Source organism: Homalodisca vitripennis, chromosome 2 (genome assembly GCF_021130785.1).
Source record: "Homalodisca vitripennis isolate AUS2020 chromosome 2, UT_GWSS_2.1, whole genome shotgun sequence".
NCBI lineage: Eukaryota > Metazoa > Arthropoda > Insecta > Hemiptera > Cicadellidae > Homalodisca > Homalodisca vitripennis.
Window position 1 is genome coordinate 9,517,973 of NC_060208.1, and position 19,301 is coordinate 9,537,273.

At 32.5% G+C, this 19,301-nt stretch overlaps 2 protein-coding genes across 5 annotated transcripts in view; one reads left to right on the plus strand and one right to left on the minus strand.

Annotated features, from left to right (window-relative positions):
• Nucleotides 1-207: 207 nt before the first annotated feature.
• On the minus strand, nucleotides 208-13,240 carry LOC124353520 (craniofacial development protein 1). Of its 3 annotated transcripts, none has more exons than XM_046803396.1 (7): nucleotides 13,050-13,240; nucleotides 10,595-10,702; nucleotides 7,619-7,739; nucleotides 4,568-4,695; nucleotides 4,191-4,356; nucleotides 3,146-3,370; nucleotides 208-370 (listed from the first exon to the last, which is right to left on the minus strand). In XM_046803396.1, the coding sequence occupies exons 2-7, from the start codon at nucleotides 10,659-10,661 to the stop codon at nucleotides 277-279; spliced, it is 801 nt and encodes a 266-aa protein (XP_046659352.1). In that variant the 5' UTR covers nucleotides 10,662-10,702; nucleotides 13,050-13,240; the 3' UTR covers nucleotides 208-276. The 3 variants fall into 3 exon arrangements, with proteins under 3 accessions (XP_046659352.1, XP_046659351.1, XP_046659353.1); XM_046803395.1 differs by lacking the exon at nucleotides 13,050-13,240 and adding an exon at nucleotides 12,609-12,760; XM_046803397.1 differs by lacking the exon at nucleotides 13,050-13,240 and adding an exon at nucleotides 11,646-11,898.
• A 2,307-nt stretch (nucleotides 13,241-15,547) lies between these two features.
• LOC124353522 (DIS3-like exonuclease 2) overlaps nucleotides 15,548-19,301 on the plus strand; it is a 47,957-nt gene continuing 44,203 nt past the window's right edge. Inside the window, exons 1-2 of one of the 2 annotated variants that reach the window (XM_046803399.1) lie at nucleotides 15,548-15,684; nucleotides 15,958-16,142. In XM_046803399.1, coding sequence (XP_046659355.1) covers nucleotides 15,970-16,142 — 173 coding nt within the window. In that variant the 5' untranslated portion in view covers nucleotides 15,548-15,684; nucleotides 15,958-15,969. The other variant, XM_046803398.1, reaches the window with a different exon arrangement.

Sequence of the window (19,301 nt, forward strand, 5' to 3'; positions counted from 1 at the left end):
CCTCCTTTCAAGTTTGATTGCTGTGGCACAATCAACTACCAGGATAAGCAGAACTGACTTACCCTCATCAGATCGGAACAACCTATGACTAAATCCGAACTGAGCAAAGAAAAAGTTTTGGCCACATTTGAGACCTTCTGATCGGAAAGGGTTAAACACCCCATTACCAAGTGCAAAGGGTTAAGGAACAAATCAATGAATATTAAATGCATATTTGCTTTTATTTTATTTTTACATAAATTTTAAATATAGGATATCACATATTAAATAAAATAATTATCGATTGCTCCGACTGGTCGTTCGCAGCTGTTTTTCTATCTCAAACTGACGAAGGTCCGTGCGTTGCAAAAAGTCTTGTTTCTCCAAAAATCTACAACATAAAAAAGCGCATATCAAAATGGTTATCAAAAAGATTTATTTATAGCCATAAATAATTTTGTTAAGGAGAGAAATACTTCCTTTTATTCCTTGGTCCATTGATTTTGCTTAGTTTGTAGCTCTCTGCTAGCTAAGATACTCAACTATTTGTATGTATCTTATTTATCAATTTAATTTTAAGGCTGACAGTAAACTATTACACAATTCAATGGAGTTAACCCTAAGCACTCGAAGGTAGTATTTATAATTTGTCCTTGAAGCTCTACATTTTTTCGAAAGCACGGATTAATTTTTGCCGTAATTTTATGGCCATCTCCCATCACATGGATGTCAGATTTATTACTTGTTTACTAGAAAAAATCAAATCAAAATTCAAAAAGGTGTTGAAAAATTATTTAATAGCAAACACATTTTATTCCGTGGGCGAGTTCCTGGAACAAAGCAACCAATGTTGTCAGGGCTGAAAGACGTGGGGAGCTGAAGCATGTGCGACTCAGTTGATATGAAAGATTTTAAAACATGTGTATATGTATAGTTGTGAAATGTATTGAATACATTTGAATTATTATTATTATGTTTTTAATTTTGAAAGTTTTATACATGACAAAGCTTATTGGCTGAAAAATGGGATTAGTGACGCATGTCACACAATTTTGTATAATTGTTAAATAATGACAATAAAGAATTTAATTGAATTGAAAACTAGTGTGGGGGCTGACCCACTGGGTGATTTAATAGGTATAAAATATCCTCCAAAAGTAGGGGCTTGGGAATCTTCCCCAGCAAATTGTTGAGCTTTAAGACCTCATAAATAAGGGTTTGTTCTAGCTTAAACCAAACTATTGGGTGCAAAAATTTTAATTAAAAATTTAAATTTTTTGTCTCAAAATTTCAGGGAGGTGGCTTGAACATCCTGAACTACTCTTATATACGCCAAGACTAGGATTACATTACTGAGATTAGTTTATTCAACGACTGACTAGCAATAGTTGTATCTGAACTTGTCAGTATCTAACTAAGACATTATTTTGATCACTAAAATCAGCATATCTAAACGGTGAAAGTAGAATATAACCTTATTATAAACTATATTGACCTAATACAAACCAAATTCACTGAGTTGATTGGTGCAATACAAAAATAATTGCATTCGACGGTCGAGATGCCACTATAATCTCAGATATAAATTCGGCTTATTGCTGTTTTTGACCACAACATTTTTTGTTTCATAGACATTTTTAAATGAGAAATTCAAATGGATTAACCCTCCATCAGGCGCTCACGGAGGTTTCCTCCAGGTCAGCGAATAATGGATATCATAGTCGTTTAAACTGTTTTTATTTGTTTAAATATTCATACTGATTTAATTACAATGTAATATATTCATTTTTAGAAATGAAATAAAAATTACTCTCTTATATAATGAATTTTCCAAATAAGAAATTCACAATCTTAAAAAATGTTATTGTATAATAACAACATAATTTATTTTAAGGAATAATGCAATTAATTGTAAAAATGTTTAACCTACTGTAATAATATAGGAAATAAGGTTAGTTTTTAGCTTCTCACAAAAACAACTTACTTCAATTCTTGAGATATTATACAATTGTAATGTCAATTATTACTCTGAAATAAAAATGTATTCTTTACTAAAATTTTTTTAAACACTACACAAAGTTTCAAAACATTTTCCTTCTGGTTCTTATAACGACAATGTTTACTCCATAAACAGTACTGAAATGTTCCCGAGCACCCCTAGCACACGGGTACTGTGCTGACAAGTCTCTCGTCTTCATTCTCCATTTAAAAAATTCAAATAAAATATATTGTAAAACTGAAAAAGATACCATCACAGGTCACACATTTATGCGCACATGGATTATTACTCCATAAAAACTAAACACAATAAGGCGCTCACGGATATTTCGTCCAAGCACTACAAACACAACATCGGGCGCTCACGGAGGAATCGTCTAGTCTCGCACGGAAGTAGACCTCATACTGACAGATTTTGACAAAGATAAGCGGGAGGCTATTGTTTCGCTTCCCCGAAAGATGCTCGTGAAGTACACTGCGGGAAACGACTGCCAACATCAGAAAAGTAGTACTATTTTTAATAATAAAAAATACACGGAGGAAAACTCTGTTTAGCGCCCGATGTAGGGTTAATAGTGTATTATTAAGGACTTTTCAAGGTTAGGTTTAGAGCTGTCAAAGATCTACTTGATTACTAAAAAATCATACAATATACCAGCAATCGCTAGTATATTATGATGACATCATACAGAGTGAACTATTGTCGCAGTTAAAAAAATCATTTAGTTATTTTATGCACTATACTACAATTAGTAACCTAATAAATTTTTTATACCTAAAGAGTATTACTTGTATATTTATAGGTAAAAATAAAATAAAATAATAATATAGTAAATACATTTTTTAATAATTCTTAACAAATAAATGTTAAATATTTAGTCCAATCCATCTGTATCTTTATTCTCTTATTAATAATGTGCAAAGGTAATATTTATTTTCAAAAATAGCTATACAAGATCTCTTTTTATTTAAGTGTAGAATGTACAATAAGTAAAAGCAACTCAGAAAAACAAAATGTATTGAAATGAATCTACTAGCTGACATTATAGAATTGACAATTTCAAGTACGGTAATAAAAACCATAAATATCTTTTTGGAGGATTGATGTATGATTTACAATGCTTTTATTGTACTAAAACAATTTTCAGGATAAAGATTGGAAACGAACCCTTCTTTCCCCTTGTTGTGCGTCTGCAGGTCTTCCTCAATACCTTCCTCCTTCTTGAACCGGTCCCAGTCCAGTTTCGACTTCTCCAGTGTGCTGAGTTTGTTCTTCCTGCCGAGTTGTCCGATGAGAGAAGCGAGACCACCTCCTCCCCTCCCCCTCCCTCGGGCGGTCACTACCCCACCCCTACCCCGTCCAGACGGCTGTGGTGGTAGCTTCTTCTCTACTCTGGAAGTAAAAAGTGCATTTACACTTAAAAACTAGCAGTTATTTCAAAATGAATAATTTACATAAGTACAATATGACGGGCAATATATATAAAAGTTATCTAATATATAATAATACTAGCAGTTGCCCGCGGCTTCGCACGCAATTTCCCGTTGAAAAATAGTACAATGTTAATGTAAGTAAAAGAGTGGTGGTTTATCAATTAAAGAACAGGTTCTTCTAGTAAAAATAATTTAGAGCTAAAATTTTGGTTTTTAAAGAAAATAGTGAAGAAATTGAATTTTTAGAACAGAAATTGACTATGAATAACGTGATTGAGAAATAGGATTTCACACCTATCGTCCAATAATTTTTTAATAAATGTTATCGATTTGAAAGTTTTGTCTACTTTCACAGAAAAGTGCTTATTAGTTTTTCAGATGATAAACAGAATGTGTTATGTTTTTAAAATCTCTGTTTTTTTATGCTGAGTTGTACCCAAAAAATTTAAAATAAAATAATAAAATCCGTTCAATTTGAAGACCACTTAACGCACTTTAAAATGTTTTTTTCGAATTCTAGTTAGGACAAATAACCAAGGAAAATTTCAGGACTGTGAGTAAAATTTTTACAAATTTTTAAATGGATTACACAACAATACTAAATAAAACAAATTATCCAAAAGGGAGAGTTAAAAAATGCATAGCCAATAGAGAAATGAGACTTTTATAATCCTTGATTCTACAACCCTTTGTATACCAGGCATCATGACACATCTATAGTATTTATGAGTGTATACGGAAGTACAGTGGTGTGTGTAAATGAGCTTAGCAGTACTTACTTTATTTTTTCACCTGCAAACTCGAATATTTCCGTGACTACAGCCTTATTCTCTTTCTCAGTTAGAGGAGTTTTAGTTGTTATAGTTCTAGTTTCTTTAGTTTCCGTGCTTGAGTCTGCATTGGTGGTGGTTTTCCGGACTGGTGGAGAACAGTCTTTCATGAAATCTAAGTCAATAGATAAAATGTTAGAACATTTCTATATATAAACACCGGAAAGATGATAAAAATTGAAATTATGCAACTTTGATAAATATATTAAATATGCTACTATTTCTTGGAATATAAAAGGTACAAATACACAAAAAAATCTAGTAACTGTACAAAAACGAATTATTTCTCATATTACCATTACGATAAATTCTGAGTTTATAGTTACCATTCCAAAGTGAATCCGCTTTCTTTTTTTCTTCTTCTGCTGTTAATTCTTTTACATCTTCACCTTCTTCTGCATTGCCATCATCACTACTTTCGTCTTTGCATGCACCTTTTTTCTTGATTTTTTTCCTAAAAGTGAAAATTTTCATGAAGTACATAACTGTTAATACTGCATTCATTTAATTTAGATTTGTATTCTTTATGTTTTCTCATCCTTCAGTTAAGAGTTATTGGTTTTATTTTACTTTAAACTTTCAAATTTAGATCAATACCAGTACAAAGTTATCAGGATCTGTTTCACTTACATTCTTTAATCTGGTAATCAGGTATAATACCTGTACAGAAATTCAAGAAACAAAAATTGTTAATATTGTTAAGGATAGTCATAGTAAAACAATGTAATCTGTGTCTAGCTATGCAGAGGAATTGTGGCTGGAGATGATTTTAGATAGATAAGGCAGTAGTTGGAAGAACCTGCTGATAGACACAACTTACTTGACTCTGTCTGTGAAAAATAGAAACATATGTTTTCAAAGGGGTAAACCTGGGTAAAGTCAGACGGGAGGATAAACAATGTAAAGGAGAAGTACATTAACTCTGATTCAACGTTTTCACACAGTATTTTCTTTCTGTAACTGTGCCCAATGGATGTATATATCGTTTCTAAAGAAGTTTTCATGTTAATCTGTGTAAATACATACAAGTAGGGAATTATTACATATAAAATTTGAAACCATGTGTTATATTATTAATTTGTACCATTCTTAACAGAAGTGTTTATTAAAAAAATGTTATTTAAAATTAAATTTACCAGAAAGTAATGTTATTAGAAAAGAGTTTGGAAAAGTATTTAACAACATATTTTACAATTATATAATTATATTTGAAACAAACTGAATAAACCATTGAATAAACTATGTTTATAAAAGTTTGGATTACATATTTACATAGATAAGATATTGTTTTGGTTAAAATATAATTATTTTGCAATAAATTAGAAAGTAAAAAAGAAAGGACACTTAATAACACACAAATAAAGGACACTTAATTTAATTTTAAAAACTTATTTTTATAATTTAATTTTAAGAGGCATACTTTATTTCATTTTGAAAACTTATTTTTTAGAGTTAACAGTGAATTTTTATTAATTTTAAATAAACTTTATTTAATTTTTATTTGTAATTTTACCTTTTGAAGATGGAACATGCTTTTATTTGAAACAAAAAAGAGTTAAACATAATTATTTAGTTTAACGAAACACAGTCATGTAGACATTGTTGCCTGTAATACAAATATATAATTTGATAATAATGTTTAATAATGAAAATAAAATAAAATTCTAATATTTATTAGTCTTATTTGCAATTACAAATATTTGAATTACTCATCCCTATATCTGGCTGTTTTGCTGCACTTAAATACAGACAGACATTTTATTTTAAGTAATAATGTTCTAACAAGAATTAATCAATACAGAGTAAAAATAACAGATGAAATCTGTTGCATTTCCTTTTGTATTTTACATCCACCGTTATTCAGAAATTTCTTTCTAATTTTAGAATTCTTAAAGCTATTGTGAAACTGACACGAATGTAGTATAGAAAACACGATTTTTTAGAGAAAAGAGGACAAAAGAGAGGTATTATAGGAGAATTTTGATAAGAGCATGAGTAAGAAGAGCAGGAACCTACCAAACTGTAAATCTTCTTCTTCTTGACATTGAGATATCAAGTTGAATATATGTGATTTACAATGGATGTGCAGAATGAAACTGTCTCTTGCTTTTGGTGATACTGTGACCTGTTATTTTTGATGGCAAAGTACATACAAAATTGCTTCCTTATATTCTTGACATTTCTCCACTGCCTAGGTGTGTATATTGCCACCAGAGATATTAATGAGCCTACAGTTTAACACAAATTTAGAAGCACTTAATTAAAATGTTAGTTACTAATCTTAAGCAGCCAGTACCATGACTATTATCAAACGTTTCTTGTGCAAATCATATGAAAAATTGCTAACAAAACTAAAATCTTGAAATATTTCAGCCTTGCTGCGATGAACCATTGGTAGAACATCAACTGATGCTATACTGAACCTGCCAGTAATATACATCCGCTTATACAGATATGTTGAAGGAGGGGGGGGGGCAGAGTTGTATCATGATTGGCTGAAGCTTAGAAAATTAATACATACATGACCAAACAACAATAAATATATTAACTTCATTATTAACAGCTGCTAGGTCTTTAATAATTTGATGCTATCTTCTCTGTTGATTATTTTAGGTTTCTTTAATAATTCTTGGAGTCCAGTATAGAATTTTAGGATTTTTGTAACTACTTTTGTTTTGTATCTGTGTTCTGTTACTTCCCAGTCCTAATTTTTCATAAGCCTAAAGTTTTCACTAACTTCTGTAGATATTAAATGTTTTATTTCCCACTATAGACTGAACCACAACTTCACGGAATTTCCTAAACTCCCACGAGTAATCATATTACAATTATTATTATGATTTGATCATATTAAATAATTCAATTTAGACATAGACCCCATTGCATTTTTACATTGTTGTCAGTTTTAAAGTTCTTATCATCGACATTGAAATTCCAGCTGAGGAATTATTGCTTGTCAGATGGTGACACAAGGGACCACCTTTCTGACAGATAATCTAACTACACTACACTCAACTGGTAAATTAGCCTATCACCTACAGCACAAGTATTTTAATAAAAATTCCTGGACTTAAGTGTTATTTCTTTATAATTTTAAATTGCACCTCTCAAGTGTCACATAATTTTATTTCACAGTAAATCTGATAGTGAATTTAGCTGAAAATCTTGGACTCAACATTCACACAACAGTATGGTACCTACTTTCTGTAGTTTTGAGACAATTGTCTGTTATTTAAAATGATCATATGAAACAGAAACAAAGCACATATACATTTTCATTACGTCAGTAGAGAGGCAATGAACCAACAAAACTACAATGCCATTTGTGAAGTGAAACTACTGATCAATCTAGCAATGAATAATTTTACTTTCTTTACCTACGCTTTATTTGTTTCTTTTTTCTTTTCCCTGTTGATGTGTTTTGTTCTTCCCCATTATCAAGAACTGGTTCCTCAACACTACCATCTGAATCTTCTTCTGAGGGCAAACTTTCTTCATCTGGAACACAAAAATTCACTTGAAGACTATTATGGTACACACTTGTCCATAGTTTCTATTTTACGATTAAAAATAGGTTTGTAAACAGTCTTGAACAGCTGATCTAGGAGTTTCCCAACTGAATCCACCATAGAGTGAGCCTATATATGGATGGAGTTTTGTGATCTTACCCTTGTAGAAAGGAAGAAGGCAAAGGACTTTCCTACTGCAGATGCTCAGTAGCAGAAGTGAACAGCAGGCCAATACAATTATTCATTTAAAGTTGCTAGCAAAATGAAGAAAACCAAGGATATAAACCGGAAATAAAGTAGATGCGTGCTTACAAACTGATACCTGTTCAATCCATTTGACTCCCATATGTGAGAGAGACCTACAAATTACCTTACTCCCACCACATCTAAATCCTTAGTGGCAATTTTTTTTACCCTTACTCCAGGAGGACCTCAGAGAACTCTGGATGTGATTTCCCTATGCAGCAATGATGTTAGTTAGAACTGTGCACTCATGAGATGATCAAATCCCATGCTAAACACAGTACAGAAGATGAAGTTATTGACCACGAAAATTGTACTTCTGGTAATTTTCTACAATAACTGTATCAACTTAAATATTTAAATATATTACAAAGTGAACAGTTTTAACATTTTTATTTGTTATTACGTGATATTGATAGGTAGGTGTAATGTCGCCGCCAAACTGTAATGTTTCTATGCACTGCACCATTAATGTCATTAATTTGTAAAGGAGTGAAATAATACTCGAATAGACTTTGCAATTTACACCGGCGGAGCGGACACAGAAATACGTGGTGTTACATGGTTGCTGGAAGAACATGGAGTGAAAGAGAAAGGCTCTAGTTTGTTGGAGAGGGATGATGCTTTGATGTGATTGGTTCGTAGGATCACGTGACTTGCTCCGCCAATGTAACGTTTATTAAATAAACGTATGATTTGTAATACCAACATAATTGATGAACAAGAATATAAATGTTAATAAGAAAAATAGTAATACATATACAATACATTACAGTAGGTACGTACGTTTTAGATACTGTAGAAACAAAATTAAATTTAATCTTTATGAGCACTTACCTAATTTGAGCTTGAATTTTAGTACTACCTCTTAGGGTGTTTTTTTTTCTCTGTCAGAAGCATGGGGTGGTACCAAGGGTGCACTGAAGCCCACACTGTGGCCAAGAGCATTTCTTACTTATCAGTACTTCCACGAACTCAGATCACGGACGATCTGTCACAGGAAAGTAGCGGTCAGAAATGCCCCTGACCATTACTCGCAGTTCAGATGGAAGAAGAGAAACATCCCTTACGGTAGTTCCTAAATTCAAGCTCAGATCACTTAAGGGATCATAAAGATTAAATGTATTATTTTTTAGCTATAATTCATATGTACCAATCTACATCACGTAATAACAAATAGTAGATAAGGACAGAGGATCACTATATTATCTTGATTGGATAATTTTATTTATTATATTTGTAATTTAGTTTTTCTGCCACCTGTAATTGTCTCAAATGTTATTAAAAACATTTGCTTTGTAACATATTTCAATATTAATTTTTTTTTAATTGTCACATCCCGTAACAAAAATAGTAAAATGAACATTGCGTGGTTCATTTTTACGTTATTTCATCTTTCTAACACCTATTCTCGTCTCAAAGTAATTAAAAACATTCATTTTGTAACATATTTCAATATTAAAGAAATTTAAGTTTATACAGTAATTGTAGAGAATTTGCAATTACATACTTAACCCCTAAATGGTTTTGTTTTCGTGGCTAAAATTATGTTGTTTTACTGAATTTTCTTGTTTGCAGGTTTGTAGAGTTTATTAGACATATATTATATCTTTCTATGCAATAAAAGATATTTTTTTTTATAATCTTTTGTCCACTAAGTCATTTTCACTATCCGTGTTTATATCATCATCATACAAACGAAGCCAATTATCGATTTGTCCACAAGATATTTCCATGGTGCAATAATAAACACTAGAAATATAACCATAAAATACTCCAGGACGGGTGACATACGACAACACTCAGTAGCTGTCTGCACTGTGCGACTATAGCGAACTCACTAAGGTGCAAACACTCATAATACAGTACCAAGGAAGTGCTGACATCTAGTAGAAAATGCATGAACTACTTGCGCAACAAGCGGTTGTCATAGAAGCGGCTCTTGTGCACCACTGTCAAGGTAATATTATATAAAAACCGTTACGGGGTTACAAATGCGGACTTCTAAATAGGGTATGGTAGGGTATGTTGGGTATAGTTTTACAAAGAACGTTTTCTCAGATCTGGTATAATAAATATACTATTGTATGCTAAATATACAGATAACCCACAGCCACTGTATATACATATATATATATATATATATATATATATATATATATACCATGACATATAATGCATCCCGTGCGTACTCTCACAAACACTTTGAGTACTTTTACTAAAACGCTGTCTTATCTGGAATTTTGGGTACCATGAGTGCTATAGCCACGGAAAGCTACTGCTTCTGTGAAAAGAGAAATCCGCCCTGGATTTACTACAATGTCCTTCTGCTCTATGACAAATATTGGCAAGATAACCACAATGTTGACCAATGGAGGGGGCACTAATGTTTAGTCCATCTTATCGGCTTGAAATTTACTAAATGTAACACTACATAAGTTTCACTATTGGCAGGATTAGTGTTTTCAAGAACACTATCCAATCTGATTGTACCATATATTTGATAAACAGCTTAGCTTACTAAACAGCAGACAATCTGATTGTATCTTACTATGATATTATCTTAGATAAGTAGACTAAGCTGACTAAACATTAACTTACCTGATAATTTAAAATCAACATCACTATCATCAGAATCTGAGGGGAGGTCTTGCTGATCAGTCATCATTTTCAATTAGAAGTTTTGAGTGTGAATAAACAAACTGTTACCTGAAAAATATAAGTTTGCAATTATTATACGAGTATATATAAAATGGAACAGTTTGAAAGATGTGTTACCAATAATAAATAAGTTCACTTCCCATCCAACTTTTCCAATGTTAGATCAAATTGAGCGATCTGGCACGTGATCTGCCATTGGAAAAAGAAAAACATCTCTTGAGATAGTACCTAAATTCAAGCTCAAATCACATGAGTGTTTATAAATGTCGACTTTTAATTTTTTATGTTTGTAATACATATGTATAGACTATCTCTCGAACTGTCCTGCTGGATCAAGGGAATAATCAACTGTGCCTTTTTTGAGAGTGAAGAGAAACTGCTCAGTGATAGAGCAGGTGATTGTAAGGAGTGTGAGCACCCACACCTCAGTCTGTCTCTAGAAGCAGCTTGGTATTATTTCACTGTAATATTCAAGGCATAATCAAAAATCTAAAAGTTGACCAATTCAATTTATTCTGTGAATCATCTAATCTAAATCCGGATATCATATGTCTGTCTGAGAACTGGCTATCACAAGAAACTTTTACAATCTTACGTAAAATCAACGGTTTCAAAACAGTTTCTATTTAAAAACACAAAAGCAAAACTAGGGGTAGGGTGTGCATACTTGTAACATGTGCAAGAGTGAGTTTGATTGGTTTTTGGTGGAGAGTGTTTTTTAATTTTGTATTAGTCTAATTAAGAGTGCTCAACCTATTGTAGTTAATGTCTACCGACCTCCAAATAATAGCAAAGTTAATATTGAAACTTTCCTTAACAATTTGGACAGTATCCTGCATAGGATTTGCTTAAAGTTTAAAATTCACTTCTTATTACAAGTTACTTTAAAATTGAAATGTTCAAAAGCAATAACATTAAGCTATATTTATAACATTTGGAATAGAAAAATAAATTATAACATAAAAATAATTAGAATAAAAAATGGAAACTTGTCGAACTATCTATATGTTTTCTCCCGGGTAGCAATTTTTCATTGCTTTTAGGAAATGGTTGAACTCTTCAGAAAATCGTATCTCTCTTCCTATATAAATATTCACAGGGATACTCTGCAAGGTCGGCTGGTATACCACTTTTCAAACTGCATTTTACGGCTCTCCACGAGCTTTCAAATGTCTGACTGTTGGCACCAGTTGCTACGTCTAAAGTTTTTACTAAGATTGATGGTAAAATGGACAAAACCACAATCGCAAAGTCCAATACTAAAGTTGTAGTATGTTTGTTATTTTCTTAGATTTTCCGCTCAAATAGCATCGGCTACAGGGAATAAAACAAAAACAAAATTGTAAACAAACAATTATTCGTGAATAAAAAAAGTCTGGATTTGAGACAAAAAACATTAGTAGATAGGGACAGAGTAGCCTCTTTCCCAACATCGCTTCCTTTTGCGAATCAGAAGAACGTAATCCTTTTGTTCATAATGACGTAATTTTCACAGTGTCAAATAAAGTCTGTTTTCTAATAATGTAGTGATTTTGGTTACTGGTAAGAAAACTCTTCCAAAAAAAGTTGCCTCTGGATAATACCAAAGTACCCCGAAAAGTTTATTTAACCATGATAATTAAAAATTATATAAATCATAGGTTAGGTTTATCCTAACCTCATCCATTAAGTTGAAGGAGTGGCTCCAATTTAATGATGATTAAAAATTCATAATTACAACATACACATTTTCCTTAAAACATGGCGTTTTATTAATAATGCAAACTAATTTACAAATAACTTTATTTAAAAATCGTTCAAACTAAGAACAAGCCGTCAAAATTTACTTTCAAGGACTAGGCCTGTGTCACTAAATTAAATGTATTTAGCTGGCAATAATAAAGTCACGTTTAGATTCCTGATATCATTAAATATAGAATGTAACATTTTTATTTTCCATGCGTAAACAACTTACCTTAAAAACTAATCTCTTAAATTTATTAAACTTTATTTTATAACCGAACAGTCAAACCCGTGTGTAACCAACTCCTCAAGAATGGTGCAACTATACAACTGGAAGCTAAAACAGGGGAAACAGTATTTCCGAGTCTGCTCGGCAGTCGTGATTGTTTTTTTAAAACGTTGTTTTATTGATTACCACAAAAAAGTAAAGAGTCGCCAACACAACAAGACAAGATTTTGTAATAAATTGTGTTTAATTTATATTTTAATTAATTTGTTTTACACCATATTATATAAAGTATTAACTTGCTCTACAATATTATTGTTTAGGCTAATACATATTTCAGATTTAGCTAAATATATATTTACAATTAAACATTCTCAAGGTAAAGTGTTAGATACGGTTTCTTAGCTCTAACTTTGTCTGGAGAAAAAATAAATTTTTTTAACTTACAAAAATATAAAACTGCCATTCTATACTTCGATCAGTAAACACTATCTTTGCTTCGTATCACTTATTGCATTTTTAAGTAGAACTGTAACATCTATAAATTCATTTAAATTGCTCCTGCGTTTTAGTTATAACTTTGTTTCTTACAATTTGAACTATTTTTATTAGCAACGAAGGTTGTTAAGTAGGTTTGCTTTAATTTTTTTGCTTCCATCAAAATATTTATGGCAAAAAACCGACAGTTAACTTCTGCATAATCGTCTTCAGTGTGATGGTTAAGGCTCCGATATATTCTTCGACTTTCGAGAACAAATGCATGTTTTGCATTACCTATCTACTCTACTGTTTACAAGGTTGAATCTGCTTTGTGTCAAGTAAACACAGAGAGAAATAATATATGCTACTTAACAAAAAACTAACACCAAAGTAAAAATGTCCATGAAGTAAAGTTAGACCTTGAAAACATATTTAAATCAAATTGTGCCGGTAGATTTTTTTTGGTCTTTATAGAATTCCTATTTACAATTTTTATCAATTCCTTTACATTAAATATTGCTATTTGGATTTGTTTTCAGCGTAGGCACATGAAGTGCTGAGGTCTTGTATTTGGAGATTTCAATATGAAACATATGAAGCAATTATTTTATCGTGTTGTAAATTATTCACGCGTTGGCTTTTGCCTAGTGACTCATTATCTTCTAATAAAATAAAAGTGAAATCCTCTCAAACATTATCATAATACCATCACTAGGCAATTACGCTAATCTCCCACTAAAGAGTATAATAGTAGTAATTAACGTATCTGTCTGATCGTTACAGATAAAAAAAACATCTATTAACCGTTACAATTCAGTTACTAATTTTGAATCTAAGCATTGAATGATAAAATTCACGCCTGTGAAGAAATTTCCTTTGAAGTCATAGAAATTAAAAACAACTCACTCTTGGAAAGAAAGGTATGATCTGTATACTGCACTCCATTCATGGAAAGAATAAAATGTTCTTACGATATATATTTGATATTACTTAAGAGGGCGATAAAAAGAGTTTCTTTTATCTAAACAAAAATGTTTCTTCTTTTCGTACACTGATTTTGGCACGACCTTTGCCATTTTGGTTGAGTTTTTAATAAACAACTAACGTGTAGGCTTAACTGTATGTATTCGATATTTTGACAGCAGAAGGAGAGGATAGAACCAGTTCTCGAATCGTAGCGGATCAGTTTTTCTTAACACATGAAGGTAGTGAACGTCCAAAACCCTTTCAAGGATTTGAATGATGTCACGGTTCTCTCGCCAACTAAATAATCCAATGTCATTAAGAGCCATATATTGTGCGCACATCCGTCCTCTTTTGGAATATTCTTCCACCGTATGGTCCCCTCATCAGGTTTACTTTAGGCAAGAACTTCAACGAGTTCAGAGAAAAATTGTAAACATTGTTGGCTACAGGTACAACTATAATGAAGTATAATTCGCCGACTTCGAATAATACCTACATTTGTACTCCCTAGAGGCCAGAAGAGATGTTCGAAGATGCCATATTCATTTACAAACTTATTAATGATTTGATTCTCCATTTCTTCTGGAACGTGTGAACGTTACATTTCATAGGCATACAATATACCTGGAGTTGTTTGAGAGAAGACACCCCTCATCTTTTTTGAAGTCCAACAGTACTTTGGAGCGGATACAACGGCTGGGTACCCGCGTATAGTCATCTAAACTTTGTCTCCTATTCCCCTAACCAGGCTTTGTTAGTTACCCTTTGTTGTACTTAAAGTGACATTTTTGTGCACAGGCTATCTTGTTTTTGTTATCCTTAAAAGGAAATTATTTTATTGTTGTTGATTGTTAATAATTATTTTGTATGTTATCTCCTTTTTGATACCCATGGTATATCTGTTACTAATTTATTTACTTCTAGCACATTAATTACTGTATCTATGTTTTTTGCTGACAATTTTAGTTATGCGTCTTGTTAAATTTGTTGAATTTTTTAGTTATTATTTATTTTAATTTATTATACATAATTTTTTGCTAACAATTTTAGTTGTGCGTTTCGTAAAATTGGTTGAATTTTTAGTTATTATTTAAATTTAATTTATTGAATTTTTATTACTGATAATCAACTATCAATATTGTAAAATGTGGATGTATGTCCATTGGAAATAAAGAAATCAAATTAATTAAGTGAGTCCATAATATATACAATACAAACATTTTGTATGTTATGGGGTTCATTTTGTATATTCATTAAGGCCTTTAACTGGTGGGTACGTTATAATTGATCGCGGTATCCCTTTAGATTAGTTAAATAGTCTAGCCTTACCCTCAGATGTAAAATTCACATCCAGGATCTAAGCTTTTCCAGAGGAGTGTTGTATGTTTCTGCCTCTGGTTTATTTGTATTGGCCGAGAGGTATACTGCACTAACTGGCAAATTGGCATTTTTGGCACATTCATGCCATCTGATTGAGTGGTTTGATGGCCACCAACAAAACAAGTAGCAAGAAAGTAAGAACCGAAACCGTATATTCTGTAGTAATCAAATCACTGATTGTTGCAACATTGCAAGTTACAATTTGTTGCGTTACAAGCATAGAAGTAGACGTAGACTCTAGAATTGAGAGAGAAAGGTTGGTAGTTTAGTGCGTGATATATTATTTGATAGCAGTGGTTCGATATTATTTGATAGCAGTGGTTCGTTAATGAGTATATGTATTAAATAATTTTGTGTTTGTACAGAGTACTCGTCAAAGAATAATTTAGAAAAATTGGTTACTAAATTAGCCCTTAGGAGATTTTTTGAACACAGTTTTTTACACAATCATAACCTATTTTAGAAGTTATTCAATTAAATTGTATTGTTATTTGAGAATAAAGTTTATTCTAATTTGATTTATTACTAGATAAAGCTTGGAATGGATTCTGAAGGACCTCAAGGTAGCACACTTGTGTACAGTCCCTCATCAAGTCATATAAACTTGAGAACTTCCTTATGCTTCACTGCAACGTCTGTTGAGTCTTCTAACCTCCTAGATGGAACTGGGAGCAAAGTCAAATCTAAGAAGAAAAGACCAAAACACAAGTCCAAGTAAGCAAAATAGAAATACCTTCTTTTTATTATAAGTCCTAGAAGTGTACCATATTGTAAGATCATTGTGTAATGTTTTTGGATTGTTTGTTAACTTAAAGGTAAGTTACAGAAGCATAAAACAAACAGTTTATATTCAACATTTCTTGTTTGCCACAATAGAGTAATGCATGGGATATGTTATTTATCTAGGGTAGGGTACGATAAGCGGACCCGGTTTTTATATCGAAATTGGCAAACGATATTACTTAATCATAAGCATCGATATAACCAATTGTTAGGCTACTGATTGATTATTTTGTTATTATTATTACTGTTGATATAGATATATTAATCTGTATCAACAGCTGTAAACAGTTTCAAATCATACACGTAATTATATATTATTACATGTGTATAATTATAAACAATTCAATAATTGTGACAAACTATTGTGACTCATAATTATTTATGAGTTTTCCTGTTTGATTGTACTCGTTCTGGTTCATTTATTATTTAATTATTTATGAGTTTACCTATATTCCTATTATAATAATAAATATTTGTACTTAATAGTTTTATATCGATTGATAGTCTAGGATTTGAGATGTGAATATTAGGTATCGATGACTATATTCTTCGATATAAAAAAAACCGGTCCATTTATCGTACCCTACCCCTTATCTAGACAATAGACAATAGACAATAGACAATAGACAATTTCTTTATTTACATATTCATAGAGAATAGTACATGCGTCATAAAACAAAAGTTGTGGTTAGTAAAATTTATACAATGGAAATAGTTTTTGTGTCATAGTTATATAATGCAAAGTTGATACAAAGTTTGATGTCCAGAGGGAGCTCTTGTCTTCCGCTGCACTGATTCAGGTGCTCAAGAATTCGGAGTCTGAATAGTAGGGCCTTTCTTGCAGCCATTTTGTTAGTTGGTTCGCGAAACACTGAGGTGGCTGGTTTCTTAGATGATCGGGCAGGTGGTTGAAAAACAGCGCTCCTTGGTATGAGGGTTTCTTCTCAGAGAGGCTTAAGCGGTGTAAGGGCAGGGTGAAGTTTGTGGCATTTCTTGTGTTATATGGATGTAGTTCCTGATGTCTTAACTGCTGTGAAGTGACTGCATGCAGAATGGTTTCCCGGATGTAGAGTGAGATTGTTGTCAGAATTTTTAGTTGTTTAAAAGATTCCCGGCAACTTTCCTGGTGATGTAGTCCTGCTAGGCATCTAATTGCTCTTTTTTGTAGAGTAAGAATCTTTCCCATGTTGGACGCTGTTGTTCCTCCCCAAGATACTATTCCGTATCTTAGGTGCGTTTCGAAAAGAGCAAAGTAGGCAACTTTGGCTACCTCCATGCTACATACTTGTTTTTAATTTCAGCGAATTACCGTAGATTACTTGGAGGGAGAGTTTTCTTACTTAGATGGTCTATGGTGGGGCTTCCATGACAAATTTCGAGTCAATTGTTATGCCTAGATATTGGGTCAACATTGCTTACTTCTTCCAGGTCCCAGGAGAGGATGTCTAGGTTTGTAATTTAGGTTTCTTGTGCTGAAAACTATTTGTAAACGGTTTTTTATTTTCCCATTTAATTACTAGGTCATTATTTGTGCCATTATTGTTTTAGTTTGGTTGAAGCTGCAGTCGTGTTTATTGCGATCATTTCATTGACATTTATTAAGAGATGGATAAGCACAGTGTCATGCTGCACTACATTATAGTAGAACAGGCATCATCAACAGGCAGATAGCATATCATTCGTATGAGGAGGAGGAAGAGCAACCCCGGCCCAGAACCCTGATCCTTGTAGGCAACCCCTCCTTCTCAACTTCAGTTTGTCTGCTGATTGAATTTTATAGTTAGTATAATTTTGGGTGTAATTTATTTCTACCCAGTTGTATTTCTTCCCTTGAGGTAAGCATTTAAACCAATCAGCTTCTTTTACCTCCTACGCCTAAGGCTCCTTAGTTTTTAGTCTAGCTGATCGTGAATTGAAGGCAGTCGAAAGCTTTACTAAAGTCAAGGAACAGACTAGTTACTGAACATCCTTCCTCCTAGTTGGTCTAGAATGAGGTGTTCTGTCAGCTGTACCAGGGCTGTTGTTGTTGGACCTAGCCCCTAAGGAATCCATGCTGTTTTGTTTGTTAAGTAGATTAATGCAGATCCGAGATGGTTTAAGGAGTCCTGGTAAGGAACAAAATTTTTCCTCAATTATTTTGGAGAAATGTCCGGGAATGAGTGATAATTGGCCTGTATCTGTCCGAGGTTTCACGTCCGTGGTCACTTTTTTATATTTTGGATATATTTTGGGGCGGTCCTTCAGAACAGTTAGGTAAAGATACCTTTGCTTTAGGGATTTTATTTATTATATTAGTTAGTGGTATTATCATTTCGTCTTTACCATCTTTTAACTAGTTTTGTTTGTCGGCATATTTCATCAATACCAGACGATGTTTTAGGCTTTAAGTAGTCTATAGGCTTTTTTTAACTTCTTCGCTAGTTGTTAAAGTAGAACTGTAATCTTCTCATTTTGTGACTGGGAGCTGGGTCAGGGTTTGGCAGGAGTTCATGTTGCTACTGTTTGTTTTGAGTGTGGTTATATTCTGCTATTGTTGCAAAATATACATTAAGGGAGTTTTTTGCTATTTCGTGATGGGTCCTTTTTTATTTTTTCCATTTAGGGAGCTGAAGACATAGCCTGATCATAATTTTGTGTTAGTAGTTGCTTTTCTTTGATATTTATTGCCTGCCACAGTGCTTTTGATTTATTTTCTGTCTTGGTTAATGTGTGCTGTAGTTTGTTCTCAGCCGTATGGTGTTTCAGTCTCAAGTCATATACCTCTTTTCCTCTCCACTGTTTGTGCTTTATGGTTTTGTGGCTAGGCCTGTACGCTGTTCTATTTGCTAAAGCACTGATTGTACGCATTTTTCAGCTTGGGATTGCATTCCGTCCCCCGTCCCCCCTCATCCCAGACCTGTCTTTTTTTTATTTTTTGTCTTTCCTTTGACTAATTACAGAGGCAGGTTTTTCATTTAATATAAGTTGTAGTGCACAGTGAAAGGAGTTATAGGCAAGGTTGACATCTTCCTTCTCAATTAAGAATCTGGTCCCAGGTTTGTGTTTGTAAGTTTTTTTCTTTTTTTTCCTGAAAGCCGGTTAGTTCTTCTA